Below are 22,357 nucleotides of genomic sequence, written 5' to 3'. Positions count from 1 at the left end.
ACCCCTGATTAATAAGGGAACCAAGCCGAAAAGAAAATGAATGAATGTTTTCGAATGCTTTATAAAGGCCGAAATCACTCACACTCTAGCCTTTCTTTATTACCCATAAACCTCGGCTGTGATTTAAACCAGCTCTGCCATCGCCTCTGCCCCTTCCTGATGTGTTTTCAGCAATGTGGATGGGCAGCATAGCTGAAGTTCCCTGCACAGTGATTTCATGCCATGTGCCACATTTCTACAATGAGGCTCGCTAAAGGAGAGCCCGTGGCACCATGCCTCTCTGTGGGAAGCTGCTCTGTTTCTCCCAGGCCCGTCCCGTGCGTAAGCGAGCCCTCTGAGGGCCTGATGCACACTGGAGCCGACGCATGTGGCTTTCATTCTTGACTCCTCTCCAGCGCCCGCCGTTTCGCTCTGCGGTCGGCTGTGCTCTGAGAACCAGCAGTGGCAGAACCTCCCAACTTTTTTTCTCCTCCTCCTCCTCCACCTTCTGTAGGCTCAGTTTTCTCTAGGAACGGCCACCAGACGCAGCGTGGACCTAAAGCTTAAGATTTCTTGTTAACTTCATTCCCTCATAAACTCACCTGTCTTTCCTCTCCACAGCCAATGCGGAAGGAACCGGAAATTGTGACCGTGACTTTGAAGAAACATAATGGAATGGGCCTCAGTATTGTGGCGGCCAAGGTAGGATTTGGTTTTATTATTTATTTTTTGGTGGGAATGTGTAATACTGCTGCATTTGGGAAGTATGTACTGTTCATGGAAAGGGCTGACAGCTGAATCTTTTAGTTTTGATGTTGAACTTGATTTAATTGCAACACTTTTAAAGAGAATGGTTCTTTTTCTGAGGATTTTTCAGAGTAGCTGTTTTTGGTTCCTCGTAGGTCTGGGCAATATGGGCAAAAAAATCATATCTCTGTATTTTTAGGAGGAATAAAGGCATACGATATATATCCAGTATTTTCCCATAAATGGTTACTTGAGTGTCAAAGCCTTTATTAAAACTTTATTAAGCAGTTTTAGAGCAAAATATAAATCAAACACAGGGGTTTCCCTCCCTGTTATTATCTTCCTTATAATCATCATTCTTATATTGTTATTTGTTGAAAGATTAGCTAACAGATATCAAATATTAAAATAGATATTACAATAGAAAAACAATGGTGGACAAATGCATCCTTTTTATTTAACTTTTTTTTTTTAATTTTAAATAATCGTTTAAACCACCAATCGTTTGTACACTAGGCACACACACAAATTAAATCACGTCTTCCAGTTAAGTGGCTAAAGTAAATAAATCAATTAAGCAGAATAAATAAATACAATGATTAGAATATAATCTGAATTGAACTCAATATGCAATAACAAACCAGAACGCAGAGCTAAATGTGTTATAATGTAAATGTAAAGAAGAGACCACCTAGTAATAAATACTGAACTTATAATCAATAAATATGAGGTGGTTTAACTTTTAAAATGCGGTGTAAGTTCATCCCGTTTTCTTTTGAACACATTCAGGTGCTGCTTGTCAATTAGAGAAGGCTTCTATGTTCATTCTTGCTGTCAATTGTGGAAGAAATGATGAATTAAAGGTTTCTGATTAAACGCCGTGACAGCTGCAGGTGCTGTGACATGTGATCATGCGAGGAGAAGTCAGATTTGTCCAGGGAATCAGATGTCGATACAACACTGGCGCTGCATGTTCTTCCATGTCGTGTCAGTGATGGGTCATTCTTGAATGATTCGTTCATTTTGAACAAATCTTTTGTATGACTCATTCATTTGCGCATGCGCAGATTTGTGTAAGTGGAGCTCACGTGCTATGTTGGAGTGTCTGTTTGGCGCATGTGCACGTGTGGCCTCAAACCATATTGATATGAAAGATATTGTATAATCTTGCATCGCGTTGGGGAATCATATTAATATATGCCCTGAACTCCAAACCTTGGTTCCAAAGGTTCAGTTTTTTTATTCCCTTAAACACAAAAGGAGATGTTTTGAAGAAAGTTGTAAACATTGATTTCAGTGGTAAGGAATACAAATACTATGGAAGTCGATGGTTCTCAGCTTTCTTCAGAATATCTCCTTTTGCGCTCGACAGAAGAAAGACAAACAGTTTTTGAATTAATAAAGCTTGAGTTAACGATGACTGAATTTTCAGTTTTGTGTGAACTCAGGGTCTCTGCGGGGTGTGAAAAAATAATAAAACTTGATACAGTTGTAAATCAATTATGAAAAAATGAAGAACCCTTAAAAGAAACTAAATCGTTTTTTACGAGTGTTTGACTCCAAAAAAGCTCATCCATCCGGGTGATGTCACGTAATTTGTGTCAAACGCTGGAAGGTGATGCAACTTTCCACATGTAGAGAAACCATAGAGCGAAACAGACAGTTGGAGAAAGATGAGTATAAACAGTGGCTTAAGCCTGTCACTGAAAAAAAAACGCATAATTTATTCTTTTAAGCTTTGTTTCTTCTTATTTAACTACAAGTGTTTATTAACAACTCTTTATTAGGTTAATGGTTTGATACTGATTAAAACTTGAAGTGGCGATGAGATCTTTAAATGTTATTAGAAGGTCTTTAAAAAGTTTTAAAAAGGTATTGAAATGATCTTTAGGATTCCTGCATATACTCTGGAACTATCCCTTTAACTAAAACAGATATGTAAACAAGGATGTGCTTTGATGAGGAACTACTGCTTGATTCAGTCTAAAGCTGGACTGTCTGCTTCTCTCACATTCAAATTCAAAACCGAGATATAAGCAAATGATCCTCGTTTCCTTGTCAGACTGAGCTCTGTTCCACTCTGATGCTTTCAGTAGAAGAAAATATCTTTTTGCTCATCACCCTTTTACAAAATGCCTTCTGTTTTTGTTAGTTTACAGCAGTTAATGGGTTAAAATATTGTGCTAATGTTGTACTAGAAAGGTTAGTTTTGATGTCAACATTACAAGTTAATGTTTTGTTTATAGTCAAAACTCTAGCTTGTAATCACTGATATATGCAATTTGAAGCTGGTTTCTCTGTTGCTGTGCAAGTAAACGTCAAATTAGAATTTAGTTTGTGGATTATTTTTATGAAACATAAAAATGAAAGCGATAGTTTATCCAAAAGTCAAAATTCTGTCAATATTTACTCACCCTGTACTCATTGCAAACTTTTATGAGTGTCTTTTGTGTAGAAAATTGTGAAGATAGCCGAAAACCTGACTTCTATTCTATTTGTTTTTTATGCTATGGAAGTTAGTAGTTACAAGCTTTCAGCTTTCTTTTAAACATCTTTACTATTTTTAGAGAATAAAGAAACTTATAAAGGTTTGGAAGCACTTGTGGGAAAGTAAGGGTACATTTTTGGGTGTACTACAGTATCTCTTTAAGTTCAGTAGCTATGTTTCACCCCTTTTGGTAGACATAATTGCCTTTTTTCCCCTACCAGATGTGCGTCAGGTTCAGGGGCTAACAGGAACTGTTTATTTTCATAGCAAACCCTCCCCTTTACTACTTCTATTTTCATCTGTGAACGTCTCTGAGGAAGCATAGAGGTAGAACTGAGGAAAAGAAAAGTGAAAAATGGGAGGAGAAGGAAAGGGGGGAGTGAAGACGCAGACAGAGTGTAAGGCACGCTCGGGGACAAAGGGGAGGATCTAAAACGGAGAGACGGTTTGTCCCGGTGTGAAGCTATAGCTGGGACACAGCTCTAAAACTTTACCTAACTGTTTAGCGAGTGGTGGGAGTTTCTCCTGCATAACAGTCTGGATGTGTGGTATTTCCTACTCTGCCTTGATATTTACATATGGCGTTTAGCATGTAGCCAACAAGTCTCTCCTCAGTAGACCTGCCTGCTTTTGAAAGTGTTGGATAAGTTTTCCTGGACCACCTGTAGTTGATTCCTTGGTTCTGGACTGCGCAACATGTGGTTCTCTGTGGTCGGGAAGAAGGAGCCGGTAAGAAACCACTTGACATGGCATGTGTGTGTGTGTGTGTGTGTGTGTGTGTGTGTGTGTGTGTGTGTGTGTGTGTGTGTGTGTGTTTTGTTTTAACCTGGGAGAGTGAGCAAGTAAACACAGAGAGATTAATAGTGCACTAAAAAGCCATCAAAGAGAGTTTTGGGTTGTATACGTTTTGCTTTCAGGATGGCAGTTTGTTAGAATTAGTTCATGCATTGGGTGTCATGAACTACAAGTGGCCAATTTAATTAAGAAATATACTATTTTTTTTTTTTTTTTTTATAATATACTATTGAATGCTTATTTATACAAGCGAAGTATATTAGCAGATGCACAAATTATTATCATTATGGTTAATGTTAGTATGTAGTTTATTAGACAGTATATATTGTAATTGATCAAATACTCATTAAAACTGGTTAATTTAATTAAGAAATGTACTCTTTATATGTTGCTTAAATTTATAATATACTCACAAATGCTTATTTATGCAAGCGAAGTATATAAACAGATACAGAAATGATTATTATGGTTGATGTTAGCATGTTGTTTATTAGTTAGTACATGCATATCTTTTTAAATGAACAAATACTCATTAAAATTGATTAATTTGATAAAAAAATATATTAGTGTTCATTTATAGGTCGTTTTCATTTATAATATACCAACTAATGCTTATTTATACAGGTGAAATATGTTAGCACATGCAGACAAGCGGAGCATAAAGTAGCACATGCAAATATTATTATTATGGTTAATATTCATTTCTGCTTGTCCTTACATGCATCACTTGTATAAATAACCATTAGTATGTATTATAAATGAACAGATCCTCATTAAAACTGAATATTTTAAGAAAGAAATATGCTATTTTTGGTTGCTTTCATTTTTAATATACTAACAAATGCTTTTTTAATACAAGCAAAGTATATTAGCACATGCAGAAATTATCATTATGGTTATTGTTAGTATGTAGTTTATTAGTCGATATGTATTAAAAATGAACAAATACTCATAAAACGGGTTAATTTATTAAGTAATATGCTATTTTTAGGTTACTTTAATTCATAATAAACTAACAAATGCTTATTAATACAAGCAAGGTATATTATCGGATGCAGAAATGATTGTTATGGTTAATGTTGGTATGTAATTTATTAGTTGGTATATATTTTAAATGAACAAATACTCATTAAAACTGGGTAATGTAATTAAGAAATATACCATTGTTGCTAGGTCATTTCAATTTCTAATATACTAACTAATGCTTATTTATACAAGCAAAATATATTAGCACATTCAAAAATGATTATTATGGTTAATGTTTACTACTGCACGTGCTAATTGACTTCTTTTGTATATTAACCATTAGTTAGTATGTATTATGAACTGATACTCAAACTGGTTGTTTAATTATGAAATATACTGTTTTTATATGTTTTTTTGATTTATAATATATTATCAAATGCTTATATATACAAGTTAAGTATATTAGCACATGCAGAAATTATTATGGTTAATGTTAGTATGAAGTTTATCAGTTAGTATGTATTATAAATTAACATATCTTCATTAAAACTGGTTAATTTAATTAAGAAATATACTATTTTTATGTTGCTTTCATTTTTAATATACTAACTAATGCTTATTTATACAGACAAAGTATATTAGCACATGCAGAAATGATTAATATGGGTAATGTCCATTTCTGCGTGTGCTTATATACTTTGCTTGTATAAATAACCATTAGTATGTATTATAAATGAACAGATACTCCTTAAAACTCCTTAAAAAAAAATTGTTCATTGCTAGGTCATTTACATTTATAGTAAACTAACTAATGCTTACTTATACAAGCAAAGTACATTAGCGCATTCAGTAATTCTGACAGTTTCTGTTAAATCTGTGATGATAAGTTGTTCAATTTAACAGGGTTTCTAATTTTGCAAGTAGTATTTTTCTACATATAATTATATAGATGGTTGCTGAGGACATGCACACACCGGCTTATTAATTCCGCAGACTTGTTATCAAGTGTGAGAAAGCAAGGTTTAGCTAATGTAAACAGAGTCATGTGACCAGGCTGCACAAACATGCACGTTGTACAGATGGTACATTCACTTCATTGGAGCTCACCACAGATTTCTAACCTTATCAGTTTATGTACAAAAACACACATACGAGTGAATGAATGTGCATATCTTCATTTCACCATGTGTTTTTACGTCATGTTTCAACCTTAGATGTACGTTTTTGCGTGTAGAAATATCTTGCAATCAGGGTCACAAAGATAATCATTACAAGCTTTGAACATTGAGTTGTCTCCATCTTATATCCCAGTTTTGACTTCATTTCAATGGGGTCAATCCAGCGCTACCATTGCATGGCTTGATTTTCTCAGGCTGCAGATGTTTGTGCGATAACAACTCTTTTGGGAAGGGGTTGCATTTCAGGGGGAAGAACAAGGGAAATCCTGACCTCCGTTCTTCACACTGATGACTGCCTACATTGACGTTTTAACACTTCTCCAGATGCGTTCTGCTTCAGCATCATAATGAGTTTTTAACCACCGTTATCTAAAGGCTTTGGGATTGAACTTTTGCTTTTAAACATCTTAAAGCAAATCTCCATTTGATGTTTGCTTGTGTACTTGCTGTGTCACACAATAGCACGCTAACTTCCTTCTCTGTGGGCTTCTTGATCTCATGTACGACAACAATGGAAGGATGTTTGACTCCCATACGCAAGGCTGGATTTCCTGAGGTCTTGAAGAGTGGAGAACAGAATGTGATCACAACATGGTGTCTCTTAACCTTTTTATTCATCTGAATCGATCTGAAGTGACATCTATGTGGCCACCTGCTGTGGAAATGTACCAAAGACGTGACACTTGGTTTGGTTCACAGGTTCAAATTATAGCTTGGCTGTAGATCACTTCTTGTTGCTCAGGATGAGGTTTTATCACGAATGCACCCACAGTGTGAATGCTACATTGCATACTCAAGAATTAGTTAGCATCAGTTCTCAAGCAATTTAAAATATGAAATTTAAATACATTTTTTCCGATGTTAGCTTTAGTATTGTTCGTTTTTATGATATCTGTAAGCTGGTCCACGCCAAATCAGTGACAAAACTTGTGTTTAGAAGATATAAACGTGTATAGTTTGCAGTTTGTCACTTCCGCCTAAATGGATCATTTTTTTTTTTTACGTCACCTCATACTTCAGTTTCTCATCAAATCTAGACCAATCAGAAGCCCTCTAGTATCTGACATGCCCCACCCCCTTCAAGATGATTCACGTTTCCTTTTTATTTCATGCGCTTGACCTCAACCACTCACTGGCAGAGGTGTGATAAACCTGAAATGCTATTGGCTGTTTTTTTTTAAAGGTTCCCACCCTCCCTGCATGTGTCAGTTGAGATTACGTCAAACATCGAATAAATACACATTTCAAAGCACTTCATGGCCCTACAATTTTCCAAATAAAGATGCTTTATTAAAATGTCTTCATCAAGATGATTCAGTTTGTGTCATCGACTCAATGCATGTCTAATGAATGTGGAAGGGATGTAAGGAATTTGGTGGATCATTTTGTATTTAAAAGTCTAGAGATGCAAATTGGGCTGCAATATTTAGAGTATAAGGATGATACGAAGACTATGTTTACGTGACAACAATGTAGCCACAATCTGAAAAGTTAAACCCTTGCATTTAAAAAAAAATTCATGTATACGTAAAATTTCCCAGGACTGGGTTGCAGCTGGAACGGCATCCTCTACGTAAAACATACAGTCTAGGTCAGAATTATTAGCCCTCCTGTCTTATTAGCCCCGCTGTATATTTTTCCCCAATTTCTGTTTAAAGAAAATAAAATGTTTCTAAACGTAATAGTTTTAATTTTTAATTAAACTAATTAACATTTTAAGGCTTAATTAGGTTAATTACGCAAGTTAGGTTAATTAGGCAAGTTATTGTTTAACGATGGTTTGTTCTGTAGACAATCGCAAAACTACTTTCATTCTGGCCAAAATAAAACAAAAAGACTTTCTCCACAAGAAAAAATATTATAGGATATACTGTGTTTTTTGTTTTTTTTTTGCTTTGTAAAACATAATTTGGTAAATATTTGCAAAAGGGCGAATCATTTTGACTTCAACTATATGCCAGAGTAATTGGTGGTATATTCTGCTGTGGCTAGTACTGGCTACCCATTTACAAACACATTTACAAAACACATTTACATCTTTTCTGAAATGCAACACTCGGTAACATTGGAATATCTCTTAACAGTATATTGCTGCAAAGTTTTGCACGTGTCATGACGTAATCTCAACTGAAAAGAAAGAGAGAGGGTGGGACATAGAGTAGCTCCTCCCCCTTTTAAAAACAGCCAATAGTGTTTTGCCTTTATGACAGCTCTGCCAGTGAGAGCAGTTAAGCTCAAGCATAGCAAATGAGAAGTGTCTTAAAGGGGCGCGACATGTTAGGTACTAGAGAGCATCTGATTGGTCAAGATTTAATGAGAAAACTGAAGTATGAAATGACGAGGAATAAATCGTTGATCCATTTAAAAGGAAGTAAGCTTTTGATGTTTATATTAAATTTATATTTTCTAAATGTGAATTTTGTCACTGTTTTGTAGCACACTAGCTTTTAGATGTCCTTTAAAAGTAACATACTGAAACTAACATCTAAAAAAACTTTATTTTAATAACACGGGATCTTTAGGAATTTGGGCTTTTTATGTTTAAGCAAAGGATGCCAATCTTTGATGTAAAGCCCAATTCCTAAATGAGGAAGTGACTCATGTCATGGACATACAGTATGTTTGTCCCCTTCAGGAGAGATATGTTTCCTTTGTATCTAAAAACAGAGCTGTCTTCTTAACGCACCGCCAGAGGAGCGTGAAGGAAGACAGACCTCTTTGTTTGGTCTTTCTTAACCGGAGCAAGCAGCCCAAGAGTCTGCAGATCATTAGAGATGGAATGGAGGCCACTCAGACGTGATGAAGACCCGTCGGCTGAAAGCAGCTCATTATTGAAAGCCTCTTGTGTTAGTCATGATATTTTGCACCCACCATTAGCTGACAGCCTCGCCACTCCATCTGTCTTCCATCTGTCTAGACGTGACTGCGTTCGGGAGCAGACTACTGTCCCAGACTACTTCTCTGTTTGTCGTGGGGGATTAATTGGGGCAGGAAATCGTGATGTTTCAGTCAATAGATGTATTTTCTGTTTACTTAGCGCACAGTGGTCTCCGCTGTCTCGGTCGGAGGTCAGACCCTGCCTTGACTCCTTGGGGCTTTTAACTAATTACTTTCAGGATCTATGCCTACACGTATAGCTCCCAGAGGACTTGATTGACCAATCGCTTCAACAGCCATAAACCTGTAACAGGAAGCTGGCCTACGAGTCCCCAGAGAGCATGCCACAAGTGTTTCGGGGTATAAAGAGGAGGGGTTGTGTGAGTACTAAACAGTTCAGCTCTACATTTGTTGCAAAGCACTTGTCTTTTGCCAAAGCTGGGCTTCTAGTTTCCTGAATTTGCAACAGCAGGTTTGGGAAGCTTTTCCGTAGACAGGAAGAGTCAGGGTGGGGCCTAGAAGCTGCAGACTTTGTTTGCTTGCTTCATAGGGTTTTAGGAGCATCAAAGGAAGCTAAAACTCTGTGGTTTGAGCATCTGCTTCAAGTACTGTTATCAGTGAACACCTTCCTGCTAATGTCTAATGTCTGCACTGCAGATGCAAGCTTATTTTTGCATGCCCGAGGTAAATATATGATTGAACTGTCTTTTTTGTGGTATTGTTTTGTGTGGCCAATGACAGGCTCCTAGCAAACAGACTCTTTTTATCCGCAAGTTTACTGACCTATACCCTCTGACACACTGAAAGACAAAATCACTGCTGCTTTGAAGTAGTCTGTTGGCTTAGATTTCTGTTTTTGTTTGCAATTAATTTAGCTCCTGTTTAATATTATTTTCAAGTCAAGATATGTTCACATTCTTTAATTTGAATGTGCCAGGTCATATATTACCTGCGCTGATTTTATAAACTGTCTTTGAGCTCTGTTTCTGGCGTGTCCCCAGAAAGATGAGTGTGAAAACAACCACACCTAGAATCCTACAACACATTCTCTGCAACATGCACAACAAGGTGTTGAACTTGCTTGATGTAAGGTGTGGTTCTGTGTTATGAAAAAAACCTGATATCTTAACTCTGCATTGAACAGTGTCATGAGGATCTTTCCATTTAACTATTCAGTTCAATTCAATTCGTGTCTTTTTCTACAGCACTTTTGCAATGTAGATTATGTCAAAGCATAGAAGTTCTAGTAAATTGAAACTGTATCCGTCCAGTTTTCAGAGTTGATGTTCAGTTCAGTGTGGTTTAATTTTCACTGCTGAAAGTCCAAACACTGAAGGGCAAATCTATTCATGTGCAGCTCCACAAATCCCAAGCAAGCAAGTGGAACAAACTTCACCAATTGTCGAAAGTTAAGAAGAAAAAAACTTGAGAGAACCAGGCTCAGTTGGGCAGGACCATTTCTAATCTGGCCAAACTACCTGTGCAGAGCTCCAGTCTAGGCACCGGAGGTTAGAGAATGCTGGACACCCATCATTGAGAACCTGCATGTGTGAATGTCAGGCTGGCCCATGGGATCAATACGGAGACTCGTCTGTGACTGGGGTTTTTCAGGAATCAGTCTCATGGTCTCTGCTCCTCCATGACCACCACAGCATCTGCTCAGGATACGGCCTGGTCCAAGATTAGGGAGACCTTTAGAAGTCCTCGATGGTTGGCATCATCTCTTCACAGGTCTTGGATCACATCTACTTACCAACCCACCCCTACTTATTGTATTGTGTAGATCTCTTATCCAATCATCTATTGAGTTGCTTTTTCTATCCCACTGACTTATCTTCCCACCATTTCACTTGCCCATCCACTAACCTAACTGTTTACCCACCCACTTCCCTATCTACAACCCCAACACACACATACAAATACACTAACACTTAATAATATACAAGTACTATAGACATCCCGCTCTGCATCCCACACCTCACCTCAGTTTCACACAGTTTCATTACTTTATTACTATGTAAACAGGAATAAAAACCACTGAATGCATCATAAATGTCCTTGTCGGAATGATGCATCATAAGTTACTTAATAAAAAATACTTATTTTAATAAAATTATTAAAAGTATTAAAATTAATTATTATTTACATTTTCCTAATATTTACAGCATGAACTTTTAATATCACCTGACAGCATGAAACTTACCAAAGGTTTGATATGTAAATAAATCTAAAGAAATGCTAGGTTTGTTCATATTGAAACAAACATATCTTCATCTAATACATAGTGTGGCCCATCAGAATAGTTTGAGGTCAAATTCTTGACAAACAGCTCTACGATTTCTAGCAAAGCACAGCCTGTGTCTGTGAGGAATTCGCTATTTATGTAACCTATTTAAAACTTAAAGTTACTATTGTATATCACTAGCTTACACGTGCCTCTCCATTGCCCCTTGTTCTCTCTTGCCTCCATTATTTCCGGGATATTGTATCTAATTTAGGGTGACACGGTGGCTCAGTGGTTAGCACTGTCGCCTCAGAGCAAGAAGGTCGCTGGTTCATTTCTGTGTGGAGTTTGTATGTTCTCCCCTTGTTGGTGTGGGTTTCCTCCGAGTGCTCCAGTTTCCCCCACAGTCCAAAGACATGCGGTACAGGTGAATTGAATAAACTAAATTGGCTGTAGTGTATATTCAGTATTAGCATTAGTTCAGTAATGGGTTGCAGCTGAAAGGACATCCACTGTGTAAAAGATAGGCTGGATAAGTTGGCGGTTCATTTCACTGTGGCAACCTCTGATTAATAAAGGGACTCAGTCAAAGGTATTTGAATGAATTGTATATAATTTGCCAGCATCAGGGAGCCATTATGAAAATGCAGGAGCTTCCGGGATGTCTGCCACATATACATGTGCTCATCACTTGCATCTTATTTGCTAGCTCACTTGAAATTAAAACTCAAAACTCAGGTTCCAATATTTAAATGCTATTTAAAAGACATCAAAGATTAGATTTTAAATGGTGCGCAACCCTGGTAAACACATACACCCTTGAGCTAACTTTCTCTTCAAACTATTCTGTCGTGACCATAGTTTAAAAGTGGCCATGGAAGATGTTAAAGCTAGCGCCCCTTGTGTAAAAACTAAGAATGCAACCATTTTGTTTGGTTTTCAGTGTTTTTTTTTTTATTTCATGTGTATTTAAAAGAAAAAAAATCCTTCATGTTGTATGTTTATCCAGCTACTATGTTGCAAAAATAACAGACTGACCTGCATTTTTTTTCTCCTTCATTTGTTTCCATCCTTGGGGTTTGAACTTGAAGAGGGTTTATGCCTATTACTATTTGTTGTTGTAGTTGTTGTTAAAGAAAACAGCTTGATGATGCTATTTTTAGTTAAACAATGTGACTTTTTGAACCTTTTAGCACACAGTAATGAACTCTGGTAGTATCACGTCACTTGTTATAAAAACAGTAGCAATTGGTTCTCTTGTTAACATCCATCTGTTTTTGATCAATGGCTTTTATAGACCCTTCTCCTTTTCATGTTCTGCATGCCAACTATTCCAGCTTTGATCAAAGCCAGTTCAGCGCAGGTTTCCTGAGGAAAGGTCGTCTGAGTTGCTTAGAAAGAGAGAGAGCGATCTGTCCCGCTGGGTGTGCACGAGACTCCTGCATCAGTCCTGTTCAGACGGCATGAAAATCGTCCCGCCTCAGAACTCAACCTCAGCCCTTCTCGTGTGTCCCTCACCGCAGGTTCACTCTTTAATGTGGAGAGACTGGTTTTTGAGCGGTTGTTTCTCATCACAGTGTAATACATGCTTTCACAGTCTAATCAGAGAGCTTTTGGGCTTTGCCAGGAGACGTGTATATCCCGCAGACAAGTTACAGCAGACGAGGAGTCACTCACCTGCACAACATGGCAGGGTCTCTGTGGCGTCTTAAAAAGTTTTAAAATTTGGTAAATCTATTTAGAGAAATTTAAGAGAGAATTAAAAAGTCCTAAATGCTATTTTACAAGGTTTTGTGATTTTTATAAGTTTGGATTGTACCGTTTGGATTTGGATTGTGTAGTTGTATGCTAAAGTTTGCTTGAATTTAATCTGTGAATATTTGGCTGCAGAGTAGTTTATAAAAATCAGTAAAATCCTCCTAGATTTGTCCCATAGATATATACATAAGATATCGCCTGAGCATGCGTCAATAACGCCGCCATATTTGTACAGTGCTCCCAGGACAGAAGTTATTAAACCGCACTTAGTCAACACCAAAGTCAATTCAAGAATGCTGAGTTTTGTGCTGCGTGCGAGTATAGTAATAAGCAAACAAATCATGAAGGCATATCATTTAATAAGTAAGATTTTGTTTTTTTACAGTTGTGTACTCTACAACTGCAAAACATGTTAGTTAGTGCTTCAATACTGAGGCTGAGCACATGGCGGTAGGTTGTTTTTACTCATCTGTAACCGAAGATGATTTATGACATCACCTGTTCTCACAGTAAACCGGTTTTGCAGCATTTTTAAAAGTGCGATTGTCAGTGTTGTGATAGCAATGAGATATTATTATTATTATTATTAATATTTTAAAATTATATACTTTGTGTACCTTAATTTTTGTAAACGTTGCAAAATTAGTTAGACTTTTTTGTTAATTGTTTTTTTAATTGGCCTTTTTTAAATTTAGGTAATTTAATAGTGTAATAATAATAATAATAATAATAACATTTAAGTTGAACTAAGTTTAAAATATTTTTGGGAGATAGAAACGGTTTCAACATTTATTTATAACATTTATAACTTTCATTTATTTATTCATTGATTTATATTTTTAGTTAACTGTAATATTATGTTGTGGTATTTTAATTATTATCTTTGTGATTTAAATTTATACTAGACGTCATTCAGTATTTAGTTACTCCACCCTTGATTTAATGCTCTATGTTTTTTCATTGGAAATATGTGGCTTTTCCATACTTAATTCTGCACAAAAATATTTTTATTGTTAAAAATTCAGTTTCATAATTGGCATGGCCTCAGTCATTTTTGGGGGCCTGTTGGCAAACAGAGCGTGTTGATTCATATTTCTCTTGTATGTGTGGTTAGGCCTTGGATGTTGGATATTGATGTTATGGGTGTGTTTGATTTGTACGGCATGTTTATGCCATTGTAATGTGAGTGGGTTATGGGGGTCTGTGGCTGACGTTGGCTTTATTTCAGAGGGCACAATAAAAGGCATGTCGTTTCCCAGGCAGATTCTGTTACTGGTTTTCCTGATCCATCGCTTCTGATCAACTTTGTTTAGGTTTTTCTAACTAGCATGGACAAAAATGCAAAGTGGTTCTAAGCATACCAGAGGGTACACATGCATACCAGTTAAGTTGAGTGCTAAGTGCTCATTTAGTTGTGCTGTATGTACATTTTTGACTCATTTATAACCTAAAACTACTATAATATGTTATTTAATAGTTATTAATAGTCATTTAAGAAATATGCTATGTTAATAGGTTTATCTGAAAAACAGGCTTGAAGTCAGTTATTCTTTTTTAAATCTGTGCGATCCGTTCGGAATCAGATTAAAGTCAAATACAAATTTTATTCGTCACATACAGAGTCAAAAAATTAAAAATAATAACAATAAGAATCTAAGCTTGGAGAAATAGAAGTTATGTAATAGAAAATAAAAAGGAAATATAAACTATTTTAAGACTTTTGATATGGAGTATGTGGTTGTAGAAAAAAGGTAAAAAGTATAAAAATATAAAAGAGCTATCTTTATAAGCAGAAACATAGACGTGTTTCTAACAAAGTGTCTATGCATAAGAGAGGAAGCAGTGTCTCGTATCCAATGACTGTAAAAAATATGGACGACGCGACAGCCCTTTTTCCCATTGAACGCCTTGAGGGCAAAACGCCTGCTTGACGGGCACAAACTGTCACAAAAGACTGCTGAAATTGGACCCAGACATGCGCAGAAGGATGCTCGTATCCTACAGGAATGACTGTCAGTGTTTTGATCTGTGTGACTCCGCCCCATGCCAGTACACCTAATTACATTTGAAACCCCGGGTTCCCTTGGAGGAGAAATGGTGTATGTCATTTTAATCCTAAAAATGTGACCACGGGATGACAATTAAAGTGAAATGAGATGCCGATTCAGTGTTTATTTTACAGTGTAAAGCTTGATCAGCAGGCACACTTGCTTCTCTAAGTGTCATCAATCTGGCAACCTGTGCTTGTGTCAGATCTGATGATTACAGGCCAGGTGAAAAAAACCCTATCCAATTGGGCTGCACAGTATTGGAAAAACAATTCACTTTGCAATATTTAGTTTTTCTGCGATATACATAAAATAAATATATAAAATATATTTAGATTTATCAGATGCCAGAATATCTCCATTTGTGCAGATTTCATTATTTCAGAATGGATGTGCTGGTTTTAAAGGGGAGAGATTCTGTATAAATTATTATAAACAATATTTGTTATGGGCATACAAATGAGAGAGGAAAAAAGGTGCTTTATCTGCTACATTTTCTGGTAAGTCTTATGGGCAAAAATGTAATGTAAATCGTTACTTCTAGCTACAAATGTTCTTGTTTCCTGTGCCTATATGCTTCAAACTCACTTGATTTCTTTTACAGAAAAAAATAATGCAAATGATAAACTTTAAATCCACAATAGTTAAATTTGCCATTAATCTGTAAGCTCCTGGTCAACTATAACCCATACTTGACATTGAAGATCCTGTGACAAGACTATTGCAGATGTGCACATTGTAATATTCCAACACATTCTCACGGCAATTCCTAACTTTTTGATTTAGTGGCTAATTTGTATGAATTCGAGCGGTCTAATTTGTTCAATTTACTACGATTTACTCATCCCCCAATGACGGTTGGGTTTAGGAGTGGGGTTAGGTTCCACGCCTCCTTTTTAAAATCGTACAATTTCGTACGACTGAACTCACACGAATTCGTACGAATTAGCCCCTAAACTGTCAAAACGTAAAGTACTTGCGTTTTCTCGTGAGATCAGGCTGGATATTCATGCTTAAACGATATATTGAGCAGCTGAACTTGAACTGTAATGTCTAATTCAACCCCCCTGGGTGTCAATCCTACATGTACATCACATTTAAATGGATAGTTTTAAGTAAAAATGTACTTTTACTATTTACTCACCCTCAGTTGGTTCGAAACCTTTATACGTTTTTCTCCCCTGTTGATTAACAAAGAACATATTTTGAAGAAAGCTGAAAACCTGTAGCCATTGGCTTTCACTGTAAGAAAAACAAAATTGCTAAACTAAACTTTAGTTTTTTTATATATATAACTTTGAAAATAGAGATTTTTTAGGCTTAGAGAATACAGTTGTCAAGGAATGTCATTGTAAAAATTTTTTGAGCAATTTAATGTCTTTTATGTCTTTTCCTTGCATAAAATGAAAAGCATAGTAACCCAAACATTAAGTAAATAGACTATTATGTATGACTTGAAATATGTTAAGATCCAAAAGAGTTATGTTGTAATATTTTAAATTGTGCACATCCAACCAGGCTTGATGTTAAAAATCAGTGCTTCTTCTCAAATGTTTTTTTTTTTTTGTTTTTTTCCATGCCAGTTTTTTTATTGCTATTGAAATTTTATATAAATCGCTATTCCTGAGACAAAAAGTGGCAGCAGTGCTGTTTTTTTCTTGTTTGTGCAGATGTGAAAGCTTGTCAGACTTTTAGTTTGTCAGGTGGCAGAGTATGAGTAGTTTGTGTTTGAGAAAATAGCTGAGATGGCTGGGAATTGAACACATGCCTTCCTTTTTTATAGTTACATTTAGCCTGATCCCCTTTAAATAGAACCGCTGGCAACAACCAGGGGATTTTGGGTACTTTCTTGCTCAAATAGCAAATCCAGCCTTAGGAAAAAAAACAACGTTACTAACTTGAAAGCACAGACCCCTTTAAAGCTCAAAGTCTGCTTAAACTCCAGTTATGGAGCGTTGCGTGTTGAGATGCAGTTTTAAGCATTTTAACAATCTCAAAGGAAGAAGTTCTTCAATGAATGCATTGCTGTATCCTCAAGTTTATTACTAGATTGAAAAAAAGAAACATGTAATGGCATTTAGGTCAAGCTGATGTTTCAATGGCTGCACAGAGCAGCAGCCAGATGGCCTGTGCCAGACAATGACCTCTGACCCGGCATATACAGTCAAGTATTCAGAGTGGGTTAAATGTGGCAAGTTTAAAGAAAAAGGCCAGATCCGGACTGAATTTCTGAATGAGTTTATTTATGAAGATGCTGGCTGCAGATTTATAGTCTTCTCCACAGCCTGTTAATGTTATTTGGTTCTTTCTCATCGTGCTAATGAACGCTTTTGCTCTTTGTTTTGTGTTTTTTAGGGTGCCGGGCAGGACAAACTTGGTATTTACATCAAATCTGTTGTCAAAGGAGGTGCAGCAGACATGGTGAGTTTAATTTGGTTTATTTAATAAAGGTTTTTTTTTTCTTTAGGCGTGTAAACATGTTGTAAACCCAATTCATTCGAAATCTCTAACATGTAAAGTACATTGAGCCCAGGGGGTTTGTTTCAGATTGAAACTTACTGGCAAAGGTAGCTGAAAATAATTTAAAATGCTTTAATGTGGTGCTTACATTTTGAATAAAGTGCTTGAGATTGCTTGAAATTATAATTATGCTGCTTTCATAATATTTGATTTGGCTAATATGTTGTAATTAACTGTTTAAATCAAATAAACTATGTTTTTTTTTTTTTTACTGGGATGAAATGAAAAGCAAATGCATGGAGATTAGCACTTCATGGGTCAACATCAATACATTTAAAAATAAATAGCAATTTAAGATGACAGAGGACACTTAAGATTAAGACATTTTAAGATCAATTACATGTAATTGACAACAAATAATAGCAAGTGACTAATTTAATGTTGGGAAAATTCATAATTATTATTATTATTCTCAGAATACTATACTATAGATAACTGTTAGAAATCTATTTCTGAATGTTTTCTTTTAGATACGGAACCATGTTGTGTAGTTGTCATACATATACAGTAATAGTATTATTTGGACTTAACATTACAAATGTTTCCTTGTCATCTTCACAGTCAAATGCATTCCCCTTGTGTTTAATGATTGAACTGGAAACATCCTTCTCGCCCAGTTATGTACACTGGATGCATGATCTGATGCAGTCTATTCAAATAGAAAAGCTAGATATACAGTTTGCAGTAATACTGAAAAATGTGGCAACCATTCCTCTCACATTTAAAAAACGTAAAAAAATAATAATAACAATAATAGTAAAACCTATAACCTATTTTCTCTGCCTCTGGCTTAGTTATAAATGAAGAGCACCGAGAAAATGTGCCCGTTTATTTATTTATTTATTTACATATATTTATTTCTCTTTGTTTAAATTAATTAAAAATATATTTATTTTCTACTGCTGTACCTTTTGCATATTTGTATTTATATATTTTCTATATTGCTGCACAGACTAATATGTGTTGCTTTCATTAATAATGTTATTCTTTACCTTATTGTTATTATGTACTTTAGTTGTTTTGGCCTAAATGTTGTTGTTTTTTTTCACTTTTTTTTTTACAATACAGAACAATAATTTAACAGAAAAAACATGCTAATCATTACATATACATACACATATATCAGTACGCACATACATAATTACCTATATATACACCACCAAACTTGCATGTAAAATAGTTTTTTTTTTTTTTTAAATCTCATAAGATTGCTATATCTCTTCCTATTACAATTCCCTTAAATGGGAATGATGTCTTTACATTTGCTATGCATCAACCATTTTCCCAACTCTTCTTGCAAATATACGTTTTCATCCTCAACATAAATGTCAATTTTCGATTACCTGAATTTCTTTAATAATCTTAAACAACTGCTTACGTTTCAACATTGGGTCTTTAAGCCAGTTCCTTGTTATATAAATATTTAAATATATAAATATTGGTCACCTATGAGGAAAATGTCCTTAATATCTTCCACAAACAAAAAATAATGCAGTCCTAGAAACTCTCTCTAAATATTGTTTTTGTTGCAAGAATAAATAATTGTATTGTTTATTTCAGAGAGGAAGAAAATGTGAACTGATTTAGTTTTGAACTAATTTTAGTTCCAATAGATTGGAACAGTTGATGTGTTGTGATTCTTTGTTTTTAATACTATAACTCTCTGACTAACATGCATCAGTTAAACAGAGTTAAACTTGAACACTGAAACAAATAGCACCAGAGTAGGATCTTTAAGTTTAAAACTAAAGTGCTGAAAAAGTTAGAAAATGCACCTGGAAAGTATTTGAAAAGTGCCAAAATTTGACTTTGAAAAAGGTGTAGACCCTCTAGCCATAGCAAACCACACAGAAAACACTGGCACTTTTTTCATATAAAATAAAACAAAATATGTGGCACAACTTGCCTGTAGTGCTTGATTGCAGAGCTCATGCTAACATCCACATTTCTATGATCCTTTACTTTCTTAACTGCTGTCATTTTGTTTTATTTTATTAATAAAACAAATGTGTGCCACGCATAATTATCTCAAATAAATATCTCAGCAGTATGGTCAGCATTGGGATGTTTTCTAGCAATATATTGCTGCTGAGGTGTTCAAAACAAACATTTCAAGAGTTCACACTTAGATGTTGCTTGATAATAATAGCAGCTTTGGCATGCTATCCCGGGAGAGAACCCTGAGCTCGGAGATGATTGAGCCCAGGGCTCCCGCCTGGTTGATGAGCATGTAAGGGGGAGCAGGAGATCAGGTAGTTCTCGAGAGCTCCCCCTGGTAAATGAGAAAAAGGGGAGATGGGGTGGATGGGGGGTTTCTTTCGGAAACACAGATAAGGGAGTTGTTTTAACCAGGCTATACTTAAAGTGAGTTTGGATTAATCTGATTGGATAACTAATGATTATAGATAAGAGACCAGCTGTGATCAATCATATCATGTGCTCCTCTCAAAATTAGTGTTTGAAAAATTTGATTGAGATTTGGAATTCCTCATACAGTGCTATCAGTGTTTTATCAAGCACTATACCTGAAGATACACGATTGTATTAAACGCATTGTAGCATCTTAATAAAAAAAAGTTTACTCTAATTTAGCCTTTTTGTTTTTAGATTATTTGACTTTGTTTTCTCCAATGTTTTTCTTCAGGATGGGCGTCTGGCTGCTGGAGACCAGTTGCTTAGCGTGGATGGACGTAGTCTTGTCGGCCTCTCGCAGGAGAGGTAATTCAGGAGCATTCAGACGTTTAATAATGATGTCTGTAGAACAGGATTGAATGTAGTTGAAACTGACTTACAGTAAAGCATGCAATATCCGGCTAAATGGAAGAAGATGAGCATCTCAGTTAAATAAACAGCAGGATTGCACGCTGAGAGCGTTTCATTACACTGCACGAGCAAGGACTGTGTTTTAATACGCACAATCAAGGACCAAATTTGAGCATGGAGAGCAATGTATGGCAAAGTTACATTTGGAAAAGGATATTCGGTTTTATCTTGTTACTGTGAGTTTGTAAGAATTTGGCATGATGACTGACAAGGTAGATTTTATGTGTTTGCACAAAATAGACAGTTTAAAAGTTCATTTCTGACACTGATGTCATGATGTATAGTCTTGGATTTAACTTGCAAGCATATTTATTTTCAGTCATTTACGCCGTGGCTTATCTGTGCTTTACAAAGCAGTGAAATGCTTTTCAAAAATTGACTTGCGTTTAAGCATCTTGCGTGTGGTTTTAAGATTCAGTGGACTCAATGAAACTCTTAAATCTGCGGATTTCAATGAAATGAGAAGCATGTGGCTGGAAAGGCTTATGAATGGACGCAACAGAAGTTGCCTTTGGGATTGGTTCCAGTGGTCGTCTTTTTGAAGCATTTGTTTACAGTTAGCTGACGGCTAATCCAAACACGTGTACTATGAGATTAGTCTTTTTAAAGCATCTCTCATGGGATTGCGACATTGTATTGCTAATGCTTTGAACGTTAAATTCATTCATAATAGCCTGCAGTTTTGTGTTTTACTCTAAGATGTCTCTGTCTTGTAGAGCGGCAGAATTGATGACACGAACTGGGTCTGTTGTAACGCTTGAGGTGGCCAAACAAGGAGCCATTTATCACGGTCTGGCCACACTTCTTAACCAGCCATCCCCCATGATGCCTCGCGGTAAGCACAAACTATGGGACAAACACAAATACTGTTTTATTTTAATATTGAGAATGTTGGGTCTAGCAAAAAAAAAAAAAAAATGCCTGCGTGCTAGCATGAGTAAATCCTTAAAGAGGTGTAAACAGTGGCATAGCAGACGGGCATGCAGGCCTCACGCTGCAGTGTTAAAGTTGTCATTTTTTAAAATTGTTTGTTAACCAAATAAATAGATTGTTCAATTTGATTTAATGACCATTAAAAAATAAATACCCATTAAATTCCATACATAAACTATGTTTTAATTAAATAATCCATACATTAACAAAAAACACATTTTAAATAAGAACTACATGACAAAACTGCGCCTCGAAATCCTGTTCTCTTTCTCTCTGTTTAAAGAATACAAGTGAAATATTCACAGGATTAAATAATGTCACATTCCTATCTGTATGGCCAAAAAATAAACGAATATCCCATTGTTTTTACTATTAATGATAAAGTTGTTTATTGTGCTGGATACAATTTCAATTTTAACAAAAACAAACTGTCCAAACATAAAATTTTCAGCACTGAAGGCCAGCACGCATCAGATGGACATTTTAGTCATTGTCAACTTTATTTTAGAAAAATATTTGAAGAAAGGGATGTTATGGGCATTTTTAAAGGTGAAATGCTTATTGGACTCTTTCACAGGCTTTTGATGGGTACACTGTACAAGATTTAATGTCAAAAAGTCAAGACGACAAATATGTTGCTTTAATTTATTTTATTTAGAGTTAATCGGGTTTCAACAAAAAAAGTAAGTCATACAAAGTTTAACTTAACATTTTTAGTCAGTTTGATTGATGTAACTTGAGATGACTAGAAACGTTCATGTGAATCAACTAAAAATGTAGGGCAGCAATAATGTTTGTGCAGCATAGTCAGCAGATCAGTCAAAAACTCTTCTTGATGTCTGTACAAATAATTTTATTAAATAATTTTGTATTATATTACATACTGTCTTTTTCTCTAATTGTTTATTTTGCCATGTCTGTAAAGCACTTTGGTCAACATTCATCAAGTTTGTATTCTTGTAAAAACAAAAAACAATGTGAATTTTTGATATAAATGAAGCTGTGCTAAATCTCTAAGACA

The 22,357-nt window shown here is 35.6% G+C and overlaps 1 protein-coding gene across 50 annotated transcripts in view; it reads left to right on the top strand.

The window, feature by feature from the left end:
- The window catches only part of afdna (afadin, adherens junction formation factor a), a 224,077-nt gene that overhangs the window by 164,649 nt on the left and 37,071 nt on the right, over positions 1-22,357 (top strand). For 49 of the 50 annotated variants that reach the window (XM_073933620.1, XM_073933619.1, XM_073933618.1 and 46 more), the window contains 4 exons: positions 601-681; positions 17,416-17,481; positions 20,225-20,298; positions 21,120-21,238. In XM_073933620.1, the coding sequence (XP_073789721.1) occupies positions 601-681; positions 17,416-17,481; positions 20,225-20,298; positions 21,120-21,238 (340 nt within the window). Of the gene's footprint in view, positions 1-600; positions 682-17,415; positions 17,482-20,224; positions 20,899-21,119; positions 21,239-22,357 lie in introns of all 50 variants that reach the window. The other variant, XR_012396045.1, reaches the window with a different exon arrangement.

Source organism: Danio rerio, chromosome 20 (genome assembly GCF_049306965.1).
Source record: "Danio rerio strain Tuebingen ecotype United States chromosome 20, GRCz12tu, whole genome shotgun sequence".
In the NCBI taxonomy this organism is placed as follows: domain Eukaryota; kingdom Metazoa; phylum Chordata; class Actinopteri; order Cypriniformes; family Danionidae; genus Danio; species Danio rerio.
Note: the sequence above shows the minus strand (reverse complement) of the source record. Positions and strands in the feature narration are given on the sequence as shown.